This window comes from Haliotis rubra, unplaced genomic scaffold (genome assembly GCF_003918875.1).
Source record: "Haliotis rubra isolate DU_JTF1 unplaced genomic scaffold, ASM391887v1 Scf91, whole genome shotgun sequence".
In the NCBI taxonomy this organism is placed as follows: Eukaryota; Metazoa; Mollusca; class Gastropoda; order Lepetellida; family Haliotidae; genus Haliotis; species Haliotis rubra.
In genome coordinates this window covers 1,839,377-1,858,439 of record NW_025767646.1, presented here as the reverse complement: position 1 = coordinate 1,858,439, position 19,063 = coordinate 1,839,377, and the positions used below count along the sequence as shown (strand labels likewise).

The following is a 19,063-nucleotide window of genomic DNA, read 5'->3' as shown; positions in this document are numbered from 1 at the left end:
TTTGACGCCATTTCATGACGTTGTGAGAGGGAACATATTTCTCTATGAGCACGTTTGCTCTCTGCCAGTTCCTACAACTAGCTCAGAATCAATAGCGACAGTGAATAAAACATTTATTGTCCAATTTGCTCAAGAAATACCATCAGACTGTGTATCGATTCCAGAAATGACTGGCCATTTGTCAGAAGTTCCAGTCAAAGACATTTCATGTCCAATTGGAGAAGTTTTATGACCATTTCAAGCAAATTTCTCCTTGTTAGGGGTAATCAAAAGTGGCTAAATTCTTTAAATTTCCATTTCAATGAAGTTAAGGTAATTTATTGATGCTTCTCAATCATTTGGGTGAGGTTAGCTCAAGATCGGGCAAATATATATATCTTTCATGTGGAATTAAATATGGTTCTGCAACATTAGCCTTGTATTTGCTGTTTCCTTCATAATAATTCAGATTTGAGGGGAAATAACTGCATGTTTTTAGAATCCGAAATTTAAAAATGCCCATATAGAATCTTTTGCTTGCTTGTGTAAATTGAAGTTTGATATTAGAGTGAGTGAGAGAGTGAGTTTAGTTTTACACCGCTTTTAGCAATATTCCAGCAATATCATGGCAAGGGACACCAGAAATGGGCTGTACATATTGCACCTTTGAGGGGAATTGAACCCGGGTCTTCAGTGTGATGAGCAGATGCTTTAACCACAAGACCCTTGATTTTAGATTCCATGAAATATAGTTAACTGTATAGGTGATGTGGTGACTATCATTGTGAACCCTCCCAACCTAACAGACAAGAATATATGGAGGATATTGGTTTTCTCCTGTAGCATGAATCTGTAGTATAGATATCATACTTTGAGTGGAACATACCCATTATACTAGAAATTTTGACTCCTTTGCTTCAAAAGTGTTAATAACAAGAAAAAAAGAAAAATGTACGTCCATTCTGTTAATTAAGTGCAACAAGTTCATGTTTGATTTTTTTCTAATTCATATTTCAGAGTTATGACATAAAAATGTTATGACAGATGATGTTCTCACAGCATCCTTTTTAATCAGGCTCCCCGTCAAAGTGTTTTTAGGAGATTTAAGATGTCAGTTCAGTGGTGCCTCTTCTGCACTGTTGGAGACAGTATGCAAGTATTACCAGGGGACCGCCATCAACATCAGCAGCAGCAGTCATTTAAACACTCTTGGACAGCTACAACACCTGGGCCTTAGCTGAAGGCATCCATCTTCCGGTGCTGATAATTCAATTAGGAAATCAAAGAAGCATACATAAATTTCTCGGACTGTATATTTTTTTATGACATTTCAAGCATATTATATTTTTGTAATGATATTTCAAGCATATTTTATATATTTTTTTTATGATATTTCAAATCTATTATATATTTTTTATGATATTTCAAGCATATCATATTTTTTAATGATATTTCAAGCATATTATATTTTTTAAGGACAGTTCAAGCATATTACATTTTTTAGAGATATTTCAAGCATATTATATTTTTAAGGATATTTCAAGAATATTATATTTTTTAAGGGTATTTGAAGCATATTAGTTTACTTTAATTATATGTTTTTGAAAATGTTAGATATTTTAGGTTCTTGAGAAGTGCTCATCATTAAAATATTTCCACAAATAGAAATATATTTCTGCTTAACTGAAAAGATTTCTTTGGATGTTCCATTAGGACTTGAGTTGACTTTATAGAAATATTTAGAAAAATGAAATGAAAAAAAATGATGGTTCTCAATTAAAACATTAAAAAAAACTTTATAATGAATAAACAATGAAATATTTGTATTGATTATATATGAATATTTAGCAAATGGTGTTCGGTAAATAAATAAGAAATGTTGGACTTTAGAGATCTTGAGGAATTTGCCACGAGGCAATTTATGGGTCATATTAACCGGCAACCCCCAGTCAATATTTCAGCCAGAGGACTGAGAGAATTATGGTAATGACCACTTGAACAATTCAGTATGACAAGCTTTTCATGAAGTAGATAAAACGTCCCATGATCAATATTCTATCCTGGCTTGGTGGAACAGCAAGTGTGGTGTTGCTGAAAGTGAACGTTATGAAATCAGATTTTTACACTTCCCGAACATCGGAATCAATATCACGTCCCCTGTAGGCATTTGGTCAAGATCAGGAGAAAATTACATGATGCTGTGCAAATATTGTTTTTCGGGAGAGGAGGTGAACTGTCTACAGGCCATGGCTGCCACTGTACAGTACTAGCCAGTGGTCAGTGGATGAGTTGCAGCGATTGTGTGTTCATCCTCTATGGAAGAAGAGTCGAGAGTGAATTCACCCTTAGTTCAATTATATTCTCTCAATGAATCTTCATAGTGTAAACACAAGGCTCTGTTGGTTTAGCACGGAGATTTCAGCCATTGGGTATATCTTGAGTTGGCACTGATGGTGCCATGAATGTTGTATGAATCAGAAATAAGCCCTATCACCGGTGATGCTGGGGGTATTGTAGTCCATCTAAAGGTCCCTGAACCACATTATTTTCGTTTCCACCCAGCCCTCCCAGCAATGCTAAAGCTCTAAATGAAGCAAGTCTAGATTTCCATAGGTTCTGAATCTCCCTTGTTGTTGGACTCATTTTCAACGTAAATGGAAGCGGACTTCCTGCTAAGTAAATAAGACAAAATACACAAACCAATCAACGGATTGTTTATTCAAGGTTTATTGGCCAAAACTTCCTGCTCAGTCCGAATTATATAGCAATGTTTTTACGTGTAACTACCTTATCGGGCCGACACTTTGGTCCGAAATCCAAAATAATGAGAGTCCGAGATACAGAACATTTTTATTATGACAACAAAGAAGGATTACGTCGGGGACCGTGAGTTCAGTCCTGTTTATACAGCAATCCGAGAAAGACAGAGTCCGAGTTTGACAGAGTGCACTGTATCTGTTTTTGTCAAAATTGTATATATTCAGAAACTAGGTGTTAGTTTAGGGATGCATATGGAGTCAGAGGAAGCCAGGCAGTCTACATACTAGGTATAGGGATTACTAACACAATATACTGCTTTTCATTGTATCAGACACAAATCTAGATGCCAATGATTGCAACATGGCACACAAAGATTTCAGAAGTCTTTGTATGCATCAATTAAAAATGTGATGGTTCTCACTTAAAAAATGTAATAAAATCAAATTATCTCCATAAAACTATGAAACAATAGCTCATAGTCAAAATCACAGCAGCTCCCAGAAGAAATTGCACTAATGCAACCAGTTCCATAAGAAGTGTGTTGATATATAGTTCCTCGTTTTATATGAGGAGAACCAGTTTCTCAATTACTTTCCTCACTATATCATACTAATCAGATTGATGCATTGAGCCCAGGAACTCAAGTGTTACAGATGTATTTGGAAACTCTTGTTAAGTTTTTGCCAAGTAATTTAAAATACTGTAAATCATGAAATTAATGCGTCACAAATTTAATGCGAGTGCGAGGGTCTAGTCTAAAATGCGTCACGAAATTAATACGAGCTCAGGAATCTGTGTTGATGATAATATGAATTGAGCTTGTTAAGCAATGAATGGAAATGAGCTGATGATGTTTTGATTATGCTGCCATGTTTGATCACGTGATTGCTTGCTACTACTTGTCTTATGACAACATGTATAAACGTAATCCGACTTGAAAGACACAAGTCATCTACCAAGGTACAACAAACAAGTGGCTGGAGGATGTCTGGTCTGGCTGATGTGCTTGAGTGACTTTAAACAATGACCAGCGATTGTAACCAGTGATAATTACATGTGGTTTGAGATACCTGGAATGAGGAAGTGACCTGTATTGGTGTAATGTGTAGTGTCAACAGATTTACGTTTTCTGTCTTTTATTAAGTAGACATGGTCAGACTGAAATGCGTCATTATAATAATGCGAGAAGAGTACAGACGCATTCTTCGCATTAATAAAATGCTCGCATTACTTTCATGATTTACAGTAGGTGTTTAGATTTCAAACATGTTGGTTTTGCAATACATAATGGATATGTTTACCTTAATTAGCATGACCTCAGTCATGGGAATAATCATGGCTGGAATGACTTTTCATGTAGCCATACAATATGTATCACAATATTTAGTTCACAATACAATAGGTATCAAGTACAATATCTTAAATTATATTTAGAAGAAGGATGACTTCATAAAATTAAATGACATCACATGTTGTTTTCTTTTAAAGACAAATGCCAATGAATGATCAGATAAATAACAAGTTTCATATGACAAATGCTTATGTTAAACTGTAGTGGGCTTGAAACCATCTCAGGTAGAGTTTGTTGGTTCACTGATGCACAAGATGGTGGTTTACATGTATCATGTTGATGGGTGTTCTGTGAAGTCTGAAATATGTATTATGATGTAAGATTGCATCTGTGGTAAATGTAAATATAGAAAACTGACAGAACCCCTTCCATAATGAATGTCTTTACATCAACGATCTTACACTGCCTCACTAGTAGGTGTTTTGTTGATCAGCTGAAATGGAAATCTATAAATTAGGCCATAATTTACAAAGAAAAATAGTTCCTGACATTTTCCCAAGGGATTTTTGTTAGAGATGAATTATTTTTAGGGCACTGCTTCAAGACATTCATTATTTTCCTCCAAAAGATGAACTTTAATTCTAATGGTTCCAGTGTATGAAGCCATTTTGTTTCTTTGGCTCTCATATTGCAGGATTATTGCTGAAAGGCAGCATAAAGCCATATTCACTCCTAATAGTAAACTTTCAGTGCATTGTTACTTAGCAACTAACTGTATCATGCATTCTGCATGAATGTGTCTGTGCATACTGGTTGAATACATCTCTAACTGCTTCTCATTAGCCTCTCATGCCAGTGTTTGTCGCGACCAATACGGCGGCCACCTAATGTAGTTAGGCGTGGGAACCGGATTTGATAACTCTGGCATTTATGTGGGACATAATGATGCTGTAACAAGATTGGGAAAACATTCAGTTGATATCTCTGATGAGCATACAGAAACTAGAAGTTTACCAGAACAAGTGTTATATGAATATTAGATATTTCAACCTGGCAGCAGATAAATTATGGTTCCAATGATAATGATTTTAGCATAAAGCTTGTTGATAATTGTTTCATGTCCTGGGATGAACTGAATGAGGTGATTTGTCATCTCACTACATGTACATAAGTTCTTGATTTGTGAAGTGCTTTAAGAGGAAAAGTAAAAAGCTAACTCATCTGTTCTTGTCATGTGCAATTTAACATGGTTATGTTTTAGAACGAAATTAACTGCACATAGCAACCTACCTCATGAAGAAATCAAGAAGTCATAGACACTTCCTGGTTTCAGCCTTGACAGCTTCTTCCCTTTTCCTGCTGGTGCTTTCCTTGGTTGTCATTGTGAAATAACACGCAAGTAGTGATGAGAGTAAACCATGGTCTTTATTTAAACACTGAGAAATAATTGTTGTCAAAACTTCCAATTACAAAGGGAAGCAACTCTATTGCTGTTCTTAAAATCCAAGCAAATGACACATGTTAAAAAGGCGAGGAAGTGAAAAACAGAAGGGCAGATCAGAAAAGGGCAGAGCACTGCACCCAGCTAAAAATGCCATTGGGAAACACTAGCTTATAAGTTAGAATGAGTTGTCTAAATGGAATGTGATCTTGGGAGAATATGTCTTAGTGAGAGTATTCTCATAGAGTTGTCAGATTGCTGTACTCATTATTATTCTACTGGATCAGGGTGATAGTTGAGGATCCTGCCATGGCCAAGGTACACAACTCTGGACAGTTAGTTGCAGAACCTTAAAGCTTATGGTCACTCTTGTCCCACACAGGTTAAATGTGGGAGAGTTATATATATCTGATGATCTCATTGATGTTCCAAATAATTCTGTGTATCATATAATTGGTAGGTTTCTTGGAAGTATGTAGCTGTTGAGTAACAATGCTCAGACAGTTTAAAATAGAAAATATGCTGATGTAAGTTGTGAGGGATTAGTGATGTCAGTAGGGACATCCGTTTCTAAGTCTGTGCTTGAAGACCTATTCTGTGAAGTCTTTTTATGAATATAGAACAGTGAGGTTTGGTCAAAATAGATGTAAACTTTGTTTTGTTTGATTGTCATTTCATGGACATTTTATAACAATTACTAATAATATGAATAATATGACCAGCAAATACTAAACATGTGTGACATCATCATAGACTAGAGTTGCTTCCCTTTGAAAAAGGCACAAAATCTTCTCCATTAATTTGGTAAAAACTTTTCCAAGGGTATATGTTGGGTATATGTGTTGAAAAGTTTTCATGTTGAGCCATTTGGGTTAAATAATTGAAAGATTAGCATATTGACTTGAGTCAGTCCAGACTGATGCAGTAATGATGCCACATATGCCATAGACTTTAATGTCAGTGTATTCTGGATGATGGGATAAAACAAGCAAGGATAATTTCCAGCACCAAGCGGTTTGATCCCTGGCTGTATAGAACATACAGTTAAAAAGCTTGGTGCTTGAAATTAAGGAGATACAGGCAGGGTTTTACACGACACGCAAGTGTATGTCCAGTACTCACAAATGTAGAGAATGGACGCAGAACAAAATTCACTGCATCCAAAGTGATGCACAGTGTTACCCATTGTACCCAAACCACATCTATGACTTTGCTAAGTGTTTGGTTTTTTCTTTCAGAGCAGTTACATGCATCATTTCACCCATCAGTCCACATGATCAATGATTCATTCCAGGCTCTAAAGAAGTTATCAAAATATACAGTTCTCAACACTGTTACTTCACAGGATCCTTATATTGCCTGCAAGGACCCATTAAACTAATAACTGGGGTCCTTGGGACCCTGATGTTTGTGAGTCAAGGTAAAACCCTGGGATAAAACAAGGACTGTCCGACTCGGAGTCAGTAGAATGTCGGGGGGTTATAAAGAGTGGGGGTTTATGTTATATTTCAGCATGGCATCTCAGTGGGCTAGGACTATAAAACTAACAAGTCTGTACTAGTACAAGTATCACTGACTGAGTTTTCGTTTTACGCCACTTTTAGCAATATTCCAGCAACATCATGCTTCTTGTACCCATGTGGGGATTCAACCCAGGTCTTAAACCACTAGGCTACCCCACTGCCCCACAAGTATCACTATAGGATCCTGAACAGGTTTAAATTCCATTCAATCTGACCTATTTGAAAAAGAACTTTAAAGAAATGAATAGAACATTAATCTGCTTTGATTTCTGTGTTTTGTCCCAGACTCTTTGAATTTACTGTGAATCAATTTGGAAAGAAACCTAGAAATCAGAATTGGAAAACATGGTGGATGCATCTTGGAGAAACGTTACCTTTGATCCTGACTTTGTGTTGTGAATGATCATGCTAATCTCATCTGTGTTTCTGTTGACACCCAGATCTAACAGATCAATTACTTCATGTGCCAAATTTTCAGAAATTGTTTTGTGGTTTATTGGTTTGGCATGTTTGTGTTTCAAGTATGACATTTTTTTGTGTTATCTTTTTTATTGTATAATGAAAATTTGGATGTGATACTTGGTCCTTGACTGGCATGTAAACATCCAACTCAATCCAGATAATTCTTGGACACTGCATCAGTGGAGAGGGAAGAGATCTGTCACCAATTCAAAGGTCACAGAATTCAAATAATACTCATAAGAGATAGCTTTCTTATTGACCATTCTAGGAAAATATAAACAATTTCTGAAACTTCTAGTGAGTTCAGAGCCTCGTGCTTGTTTTGTCACTGATTCAGTTGAGGACATCCCTGTCAAATGTATCAGTTTTATTTTGAATTTCTCTGTGAACCAGGGCGGTTGGGTAGCCTTATGATTAAAGTGTCTGCTCATCACGCAGAAGACACAGGTTCGATTCCCCACATGGGTACAATGTGTGAAGACCATTTCTGGTGTCCCTCGCGTAAAATCATGCTCACTCATGCAATTTGCAATTTGTTCTCCGTTGTCATATTGCTAAAAGCGGCATAAAACCATACTCACTCACTCTCTGTGAACCATTCTTAAATATGAAAGAATCTCTTATCACAATGTTTCCAATTGAAAAATGTTTCATATCAGCAGTGGACTTGATACAGGTTCTTTCTATGTAGATATAATATTATTATATGGTACTGCTATAGACCACCTTCTAATAGCCAAAGAATGCTGAAGTTATGGCTTCATCAAATTATTTCTTATGTAGAATATTATTTTATTGATAGAATTATTCTATTTGTAAAATGCCTTATCAATAACATAAGAGTACAGTTATTATTCTTAATTATTCTTCCACCTAGATTCTAAGCAAACATGTAACCTAATGAGCACATTGTCTTGCAAATTTTGCATTACAAAAACAAACACACCATTCTCAAGTGCAAAGAAGTGAAGAAAAGTGCAAGAAAGGAAACCACAGAAATCGATCATCTCTGGCAGTGACAGATGAGATAATATGGAGGTGATATATTCCTCACGACTGCTGCTATTTGACTTTTAATCACACTGTTCTGCCAGATCAATACTTCGTGTCCGAATAGATGGCGTTCCTGGACGATTTCGAGCTGAGGGTGATTATTTGGAAATCCATACTTGTAAAGGGGATCTATCTAGATTTACAATGATTATATGCTGGTGCTAATGACTACCTTGAGAATTGATTAGTGGATTGTTCTAGCAGCAATGAAATGCTGAAGTCGGGAATTCATAAGATGTATTTCATAATTTGAATATTATCTTATAATGATGTTTGTTTGAGAAGTGTTTTCTTACAAGAAGTGGACAGCTTAATTGTGATCATTTTCAAAATGATTCACTCGTTGAAGAAAATTCCATTATTGCTGATAAAGATTATAGATTGTGTTTTGTAAAGTTTTATGTTGATGACATCAAGTATGGAAAAGTGCAAAATTCAAATATGTTCTTGATGTAACATTGGTTGATATTTGATTTTATTGAAAAATGCTTTATCAAATATACGGAAAATAGCATAGAGAAAGAAAACTGAGTTGTAATCAAAATCACCTTATCTGGATATAATGATTCAAGATGAGAAAATTTATATGTCTTAAAAACAGCGACAAGTTGCATTTTCTCAACAGAAAAATTGGCAAATGAAACCCTGGTAATGAATCTTGTTGGAACTGTTTGTGATAGTGTTTGTAGTTCATTTCTGGGAATCATTAAGACACAAAGATCACTGCCAGAAAATCAATAAAGATTTAACAAGTGGGTCCCTGCTCCATCTCACAGCTTTTTTGCTGATGCCAAGGACCCTTTGAAATGTCCAACTGGCCATGCTGATCGTAGCCCTACAGTCGGCATCTTTAGATCTACCGTTCCTGTTTTTGTCTCATGGCGCTATTCTGTTGATGAGAATAGCCTCGAGCAAAGAGTTCTACACCAAATTCCTTTCAATCCCTCATTCGCAAATTGAATTTGGCTCTATAGAAAAAGCCATTATCGGAATGCCGATATCCAAGAGAAGGAGACGGAACCTCCAAACTGACCCTTATTTATTTGTCACACACGTTCTGTTCAATATTTATCAGCATGTACGAAAATCAGAATAGGAAATGACTTGATCAGCGCTGTTCTGACTGAGGTAGTCTACCTTCTATTCTGATGCAGAAGCATTGTAGCCGATGCTTGCAGCAACTTTCTAGGATGTTGCAGTCACCATGTAATATCTGCATTAATTAAGCCTCTTTGCAACAGCAAAGTTTGATTTGTTTCTGAAACTGGAGATATTGATTTTCTGATCAACAGGTTGGTGATCAATAAGTGTTTATATGCTTGATATGGTATAAAACCCAGATCTCTTTAAGATAGATGCCAGTGAAACATGCCATGGAGACCATTTGTGTTTTGTAGACTTAGAGACTTGATATTGCTTACTTTCAAACCTTTGGCTTTTCATTTGTATGGATATTTTCCAGAACATCACAATTTCCACTTCCACTGACATTGATGAACCACCTTCGTGTCCAAGCTGAATTGCCTAACATTATGTTTTATGCAATCTGGTCAAATGGCTCTTGAGAATTTTGATTGCATGCAGCAGCTCCTGAAGCCTTCAAATCGATGCTGAATACTTACCAAATCCTCTTCGGAATCTGCTGGATTAGGTCTGGTCAACTTTGAACCTTGTCTAGAATTCTGTTTTTCTGAAACGGTCATAGTGCCCTGAAGTTCTTTCTTGGATAAGAGTTTATTTCAAGTCAGATGTCTCGCTGATGAGATGTGGACATTTTTTAATATATTACTCTATGGACATTTTTAAGTTGTTTGTTCCACATCGATAGTTATTAATTCCATGCAGCAGCTGCAACTATAATGGGATGTTTACCAAACCCTGTGTCACGTTTTGACCAGAACATCTGCCCCAATGCTTGGCACAGTTTGTGTACACCAGGAATTCTACAGCTTGTGTTTTGGTGACAGGAAGTCGACTGTTGAAGACCAACAAGGTCTGAAGAAATAACTTCACTGAGTTTGATGAAGTGACCCAAAACTGCAGCAGAATTCTTCATGGAGCTCTGCTGAAAAAATATTCAGACAGAGGCTACAAACACCAGACCTCCCAAATTATTCTAAAAACTGGCAGTGCGACTGAATTGTATGTGTACTGGAGTGCTTCTCTCGGCTGTATTTAAATCAAAGTCAGGCTGTGACACTGATGTTCAGACCTGGATGACTTCTTTTTGTACATTTTCTGGAAGACTGTAGGACATGAAGTTCATGCCAAAGGACTGGATGTCTTTTACTGTGATAAAGAAAAAAGACCAAATCCTTGAGCAGTGTGTGACCGGAATAAAGACCTTCAGAAATGCCAGCTAGTGCCGAGGACAAAACAACCTTATTTTGCTTTGGGATTGGTCCATTGTTTTTATGGAAGAGACATTCATTGATTTGAAATTTGAAAGTCACATGAGGTCAGGTCATTTAGGGCAACAAGGGAACGTTGCATCATCGTGACTGCCAATGCATATTTCAGTCTCTTGTGATTGATATTACTACTTATTGTATTTGATTATGTTGAACACGACAATAATTCCCCTTGGTACTTGACTTTGTGAAAGGATGAAACTATACATCAGTTGAAGTCTCAGTTGCAAGTACGTTGAGCGGACACCGTTTCTGCATTTTTCATTAGTTTTGTACAGCCAGTCCCATTCTGATGACTTGGGTACCGTGCACTTTCTGGGAACTGAAGCAGCGTCGACAAATTGCATCAGTGTCAATATTTATTTATGTCCCACAGGATGCGCCAGATATGCTTTTTGAGTCATTTATGTTAAATACAGGCAGGAGACCACGCCAATCTGAACCCTTGGAACAAATTGCTAGCCTCGAGCAAAGAGTTCTACACCAAATTCCTTTCAATCCCTCATTCGCAAATTGAATTTGGCTCTATAGAAAAAGCCATTATCGGAATGCCGATATCCAAGAGAAGGAGACGGAACCTCCAAACTGACCCTTATTTATTTGTCACACACGTTCTGTTCAATATTTATCAGCATGTACGAAAATCAGAATAGGAAATGACTTGATCAGCGCTGTTCTGACTGAGGTAGTCTACCTTCTATTCTGATGCAGAAGCATTGTAGCCGATGCTTGCAGCAACTTTCTAGGATGTTGCAGTCACCATGTAATATCTGCATTAATTGCGCCTCTTTGCAACAGCAAAGTTTGATTTGTTTCTGAAACTGGAGATATTGATTTTTCTGATCAACAGGTTGGTGATCAATAAGTGTTTATATGCTTGATATGGTATAAAACCCAGATCTCTTTAAGATAGATGCCAGTGAAACATGCCATGGAGACCATTTGTGTTTTGTAGACTTAGAGACTTGATATTGCTTACTTTCAAACCTTTGGCTTTTCATTTGTATGGATATTTTCCAGAACATCACAATTTCCACTTCCACTGACATTGATGAACCACCTTCGTGTCCAAGCTGAATTGCCTAACATTATGTTTTATGCAATCTGGTCAAATAGCTCTTGAGAATTTTGATTGCATGCAGCAGCTCCTGAAGCCTTCAAATCGATGCTGAATACTTACCAAATCCTCTTCGGAATCTGCTGGATTAGGTCTGGTCAACTTTGAACCTTGTCTAGAATTCTGTTTTTCTGAAACGGTCATAGTGCCCTGAAGTTCTTTCTTGGATAAGAGTTTATTTCAAGTCAGATGTCTCGCTGATGAGATGTGGACATTTTTTAATATATTACTCTATGGACATTTTTAAGTTGTTTGTTCCACATCGATAGTTATTAATTCCATGCAGCAGCTGCAACTATAATGGATGTTTACCAAACCCTGTGTCACGCTTTGACCAGAACATCTGCCCCAATGCTTGGCACAGTTTGTATACACCAGGAATTCTACAGCTTGTGTTTTGGTGACAGGAAGTCGACTGTTGAAGACCAACAAGGTCTGAAGAAATAACTTCACTGAGTTTGATGAAGTGACCCAAAACTGCAGCAGAATTCTTCATGGAGCTCTGCTGAAAAAATATTCAGACAGAGGCTACAAACACCAGACCTCCCAAATTATTCTAAAAACTGGCAGTGCGACTGAATTGTATGTGTACTGGAGTGCTTCTCTCGGCTGTATTTAAATCAAAGTCAGGCTGTGACACTGATGTTCAGACCTGGATGACTTCTTTTTGTACATTTTCTGGAAGACTGTAGGACATGAAGTTCATGCCAAAGGACTGGATGTCTTTTACTGTGATAAAGAAAAAAGACCAAATCCTTGAGCAGTGTGTGACCGGAATAAAGACCTTCAGAAATGCCAGCTAGTGCCGAGGACAAAACAACCTTATTTTGCTTTGGGATTGGTCCATTGTTTTTATGGAAGAGACATTCATTGATTTGAAATTTGAAAGTCACATGAGGTCAGGTCATTTAGGGCAACAAGGGAACGTTGCATCATCGTGACTGCCAATGCATATTTCAGTCTCTTGTGATTGATATTACTACTTATTGTATTTGATTATGTTGAACACGACAATAATTCCCCTTGGTACTTGACTTTGTGAAAGGATGAAACTATACATCAGTTGAAGTCTCAGTTGCAAGTACGTTGAACGGATACCGTTTCTGCATTTTTTTCATTAGTTTTGTACAGCCAGTCCCATTCTGATGACTTGGGTACCCGTGCACTTTCTGGAACTGAAGCAGCGTGCGACAAATTGCATCAGTGTCAATATTTATTTATGTCCCACAGGATCGCCGTATATGCTTTTTTGAGTCATTTATGTTAAATACAGGCAGGAGACCACGCAATCTGAACCGCGGAACAAATTGGATCGAGATATTGACAATACGATGGTGATCGATAGATCAATGGCAGGACTGATGTTGGTCTTGATGAATATTATTTCATGTCGGATTGGTCTGATTTAGTTTCCTCCACGTTTCCCGATACTGTTTCATAAGAAATAAGCCATCATTGGAATATTCCAAAATTCTCTATTAGACCTGATCGAGGCTGTTTGAAGAAAATGACGGCGGTAAGTTTCTTCAGCTTGTTTTGATGTTTCTTTCACGTTTTCCCTGTCGACTGCATCTCAGATTGGGGGAAATTAGTATGAGTTCATTGTTGTGGTCTTGTGTATCGCTATAGTGAAAGAAATGATTATTTTCAACATGTAGAATGTTCTGCAATATGGGAAATGGATACAAGGGAGCCGAGCCGTTGTCAGACTACCTGTTGATCCAGTGCCAGAATGACCTCATCCATTCCTTTCTTTGTCGTCTGGCATAATACAGCAGAACTAAATCCTAAGTTGAGATTTCAAGATTTGACTGTAGTCAGTTGTTGGTTTAATAGTATAAATGCTAGGATTTGATTTCTCATTTAAGTTAAAGTAAAAAGATTAGTTTATGATACATTAATCATTATTTATGCAATGTTATTTTCTTCAGATTTAATGTCAGTTTTTTAATCTCATTTCCTTCTTTTCTAATGCCACAGTTGATGAGTTTGAGTGCATGAGCAATGCTTACCCAGGTTAATACCATGTATACAAACTTGTGGTTTAAACTGTGGTATTTTTTATACTCAGTCAAATCAACTGTAAGATAATGTGTTACAAAATCAATGATTATGACAGAGTTCCATTATTGAAGACGCTGAAGCACTTGGCTATAGGCGAAATCAGTTTTAATTGGTGTTTTCTATATACAGCATATGAAAGCTACTTTTTGCAAGAAGACTGCTGACATTTTACACCGTTTCCATGGCAACAAAATATCGGTTGACATTCCCTGACTCCTAGCTGGTGATATACATGTGCATCCCCAGACTTAATGCATGTATATGATATGTGTATTGATCACCAGCACATAGGCAGAGCAGGGAGCTATCATAAGTTTGGACTGTGCTACAGCAATCAGCCTGTACAAGCACAAACACATTCACTACCACTTCAGTGTAACGTGTCTCAACTGTACATGAGTTAGAAAAATGCCTCAGTTGGAAATCTTTTTTAAAATGTGTTAAAATGTGTTTGTCTTTTAACAAACTGTACGCAAAGTGCATGGAGCCTAAGTTACATGAGAGATTGCTATAGAACCATTAAGGTTTTTGTAATTGAATGCCAGGAGCATGGTTAGATTTATGATAGCATGGATTAAAGGATAAGTACCCAGTGTGAAGTGTACTCTTAGAAATAATATATTGATCTTATGAAATATACATCTTGACATTGTTATAGCTAAATTTATAAACGTTTTGTTAGAAAGAAAGGTACCTCGTCCAAAGTGTACACATAGAAATGATATATATATTTTTAACATACCTCTGGTAAATTCATAATGGCGTGGTTAAGATAATCTTTTAGTGCCAGATAGATGCAGTTCGAAATCATGTTTCTTTGTGAAAAAGATACCTTTTTACTCAGTTTCATATATGAAGCCAGTGACAAATATACTTTCAACAAAGTATACTGGACAAACATGGGCAAATAAACATGCTTAGTGCAAAGTATTTGTTACAAGATAAACAAGATACAGAATTGAGAAGGGTACTCTCAACCTTAGTCTGTCTCACAGTCCCTGAACTATACAGCTGTCACCTCTACCTGGACTAACAGCTTAGTCTCTGAATATATATAAGTTTGATAATCCCATTTAAATTGAAAGGGCTAGGTAGTAGGAAAATAATGAGGTTCAGGGACTGTGAGACGGACTAACTTCAACCCAGCCCTCTCTGTTATGCAAAAGCCCCGAATGAAGCTAGACTAGATATTAATCTGAATCTTTCATCTCACTGGGCCTCCCTTTCAATGATATCTATTTGTTTCTGTCAAAATTATCTATTTACAGATACTAAGTATAAGCCAATGTCAATCTCAATGCAAAGGAAGGGGGCAGATGTTTTAGGTTACAACTGCTTATCATCCAGCTCAACAGGAAATGAGATTCATGCATATTATCAAAGATGTTTCAGAGGAATACTTTTGTTGTCTCACATAAATTTTAAAATTTCAAAAGAGTGGCCAATGGCAAATTGAACAAAAAAACATTTCTTTCCTGGAAGTAGAACACTGAAGTTGGTCCTTGCTGACACAGTGTGTAATCATTCCCTGCTGGGGGCAACCAACCCTCTCCCAATGCCTAATTACAGTGTTACTATAGCATTTTGTTGACTGTAGTACTTGATTCCTTTCATCCTGGGGGCGGTGGGGTAGCCTAGTGGTTAAAGCGTTGGCTCGTCACTCCGAAGACCCGGGTTCAAATCCCCACATGGGCACAATGTGTGAAGCCCATTTCTGGTGTCCCCTGCCGTGATATTGCTGGAATATTGCTAAAAGCGGCGTAAAACCATACTCACTCACTCACTCCTCCATCACTCACTCACTCCACTCCTCACTCACTCACTCACTCACTCACTCACTCACTCACTCACTCCTTTCATCCTGTGTTGAGCATTCATTAATATTTTTTAAAGATGTTTCTTTCCTCGATATGGCGGTGGGGTAGCCTAGTGGTTGAAGCATCTGCACTTCACACCAAAGACCCTGGTTCAATTCCCCACATGGGTACGATGTGTGAAGCACATTTCTGGTGTCCACCACCATGATGTTTCTGGAATATTGCTAAAAGCGATAAAAAACTCACTCACTCATACTCACTGTAGATAAAGTTCTTTGTTCAATTTGAATAGTAAACACAGAAAGGAGACCATGCATTAAACTTTGAGGTACGTTTTGGTTGCAGTATGGTATCTGTACGTGATTGCATGACATGAGGTCGTCAACTGGCAGGTCAGTATGGAGATGACTGTTTGGGATTACGTGTGGAGATGATTAGACTGTTGTTGCTTGCAACCAAAGACTGTCAATTGTTGTATTGAAATGGATAGGGCAAGGACAGCCAGACCCATGGCTAAATCTTTCCCTGTCATGCAAAGACCTTGGTTGATTTATCCCAGGAGTACAATAAATCAAGTACATTTAATGGTTCATATGGCAGCAGTTTATACAAAATGCACTTATTACTTCTAAAATCTCAGATATATGTCTTCAGGCATCAAGAAATTTGATCCAGAAGGCTTCAAGGTTCCTCGAAATGTTCTTGTAAAGAATATTTGAATATTCTTACATAATGTAATCAATATTCTGAAATATTCATACTATTCCAAAGTACACTGCAATTCAGGACCTGTTATGCATAGAATATGATACAGCTTCTAGTTTCATGTCTATTTCAATCTCTCAACACCCACGTTCTCTATAGTCCCAAGCCCTGATGCACAGCTCACTATATTATGTCCATATTAATGTCGTGTAGAGCAGTGGATGTATGCTCGGAGATGTCAATGTCATATCTGTATAATAGAGAATGCAGGTTTTTGCTTGACGAGGACCAATGCAGGGGTGGAAATAACCCATTGCCCGACGTCCAAGTCCAGTGTTGTTTTCTGTCGGGCAAGCTAATTTGTATACTACGTTGTACCGGTGTCCAGTTGACTTTCCAATGTTAATTATGTTGTTTATTTAAAAGATCAACAAGAAAATCGGCCAGTATAGTGGAAAAATTATCAGGGCAAGTGATTTTACATGTGCCACTGTACCAGAGTACACTAGCAATTTTAAAGTAATTTCCACCCCTGGACCAACATAGGTTCTTTCAGCTTTGTTATAATGCTTAGTTCAATTACTTGTATATATTCTTACATATGTGTCCAAAAGCGGAGCAAAAATATACCAAAGAAGTTTATTGTTTTCAATCACAGTGAGTTATTGAGTATGGTTTTACATCGTTCTTTAGCAATATTCCAGTAATATCATGGCGGGGGACAGCTGAAATGGGCTTCACACATTGTGCCCATGTGGGGAATCGAACGAGGGCCTTTGGCATGACAAGCAACTTGGTTAACTCACCGACCCCTTTTTCAATCACAAAGATGACACAACATGTTCCCAGTGTCCGGTGTGAACGTGTCTTCCCTGTTCCATCAATGTTCATGTCAACATACAGTTGGCTCCAGAATACCGCTGACAACCAGTCCCAGAAACAGTTGGGGAGGAGAAGGAAGCTTTAGCTAAAGGCAGAGAAAGCTCTCTCATTCCTTTTCTTTCCCACTGAGTATTTTTGCCTAATAGATTTTTTTTCCCATTTACTGTTTCATCATATATCCATTGTTTTCTGATCTCTGATTTCTTTCTTTCTTGCTCTTTCATGTTGTCAACATAAGTATAATAATTCTCTTTTTACTTCTTTCTGTTTCATTATGTCTCTTCTTGCTTTCCATTCTGACATTATTATTTGTTTGTTCTGTCTTTCATTGCTTTCTTTCATCTTTACCTTGATGATTTCATTGATTTTACATCCTTTCACACAGTCAAAAGAAATTTTTTGTCTTTTCTTTTCATCCAAACATTGTATTTCTGTATGTCTTATGTTCCTTAATTATATTCATCTCATCTCATTCCTCTCAAGTTCTCTCTGTCCAGGTTTCCCATCTCATATTTTTTCCAGTCGTTAATTTTCATTTCTTTCTCTCCTAATCTCTTCTTCCCTTTTCTCATTCTCTTTATCTCCTAGCCTCCATACTTAATCTCTATTTGTTTCCCAAACTGCACATACATCACAAATATCAATACCTGTTAGCAGCACCGTGTTGACCATTCCACAGTTACTCTTGGATAAATCAATAAAAAATACCGCCACATAAAATAAATAGCTCATAACTGCAAAACTTGATTTTTTTACCAAAAAGTTACTTTTCATTCAGACTCCTAAAGTGGCATTCTCTGCAAGTATGAATAAATTAGTTTGGTGCTCTGATTTCAAATTTCTGTGGAATAGCTCCCACAGGTTCCCTTAATTTGATGGCTTTCTCACGAGGAACTGTGATGAATTATGAATGACTTGAACTTTGCAACATTGCAACTCTCCGTCTATCACAACGCAGTGAGAAACATACTAACTGTTCCTGAAGCTGGCTACTCTGACTTGATTGAAACTAAATGTTTCTACCTCATATCTCATTTGTTGTTAACGGGGTACAGGAAATACATTCTCCCCAATATCATAGCTACACTTACTGGCTTGAACATAACAAAATTTGGACCAAACTAGTGGCTGCTGGTAAAATTCATTCCAACCACTTTGTCCACAGCTTGCACCGCCTCCGTGGTGTAGTGGTTAGAGCGTCCGCCCGGAGAGCGGAAGGTCGCGGGTTCAATCCCCGACCGCGTCATACCAAAAGACATTAAAATATGGTACTTGTTGGTCCCTGCCTGGCGCTCGGCATTAATGGGTACAACAAGGACTGGTCGGCTCAGAGTCAGTATACTGTGTCTGAGTGGGGTATTCATGCTTCACTGCGGCATGGTATCTCAGTGGGCTAGCACTATAAAACCAGCTTAAGTCTGAGCTAGTACAAGCAGCCGCACATACACATACACACGCGCATGCACGTCGTCATATGAGCGAAATATTCTCAAGCACGACGTTAAACCCAATTTCACCTCACCTTTCACCTCCACAGCTTGCTTTCTCCTCGTGACCT

At 37.5% G+C, this 19,063-nt stretch overlaps 1 protein-coding gene across 11 annotated transcripts in view; it reads left to right on the top strand.

Moving 5' to 3' along the window:
- Positions 1-19,063, top strand: part of LOC124264135 (dipeptidyl peptidase 4-like) — a 541,860-nt gene that overhangs the window by 407,379 nt on the left and 115,418 nt on the right. The window contains exon 1 of one of the 11 annotated variants that reach the window (XM_046698871.1): positions 12,431-13,553. The exons of the other annotated variants lie outside the window; for them this stretch is intronic. Coding sequence (XP_046554827.1) covers positions 13,545-13,553 — 9 coding nt within the window. The 5' untranslated portion in view covers positions 12,431-13,544. Of the gene's footprint in view, positions 1-12,430; positions 13,554-19,063 lie in introns of those variants that run through there. 11 annotated transcript variants of the gene reach the window in all.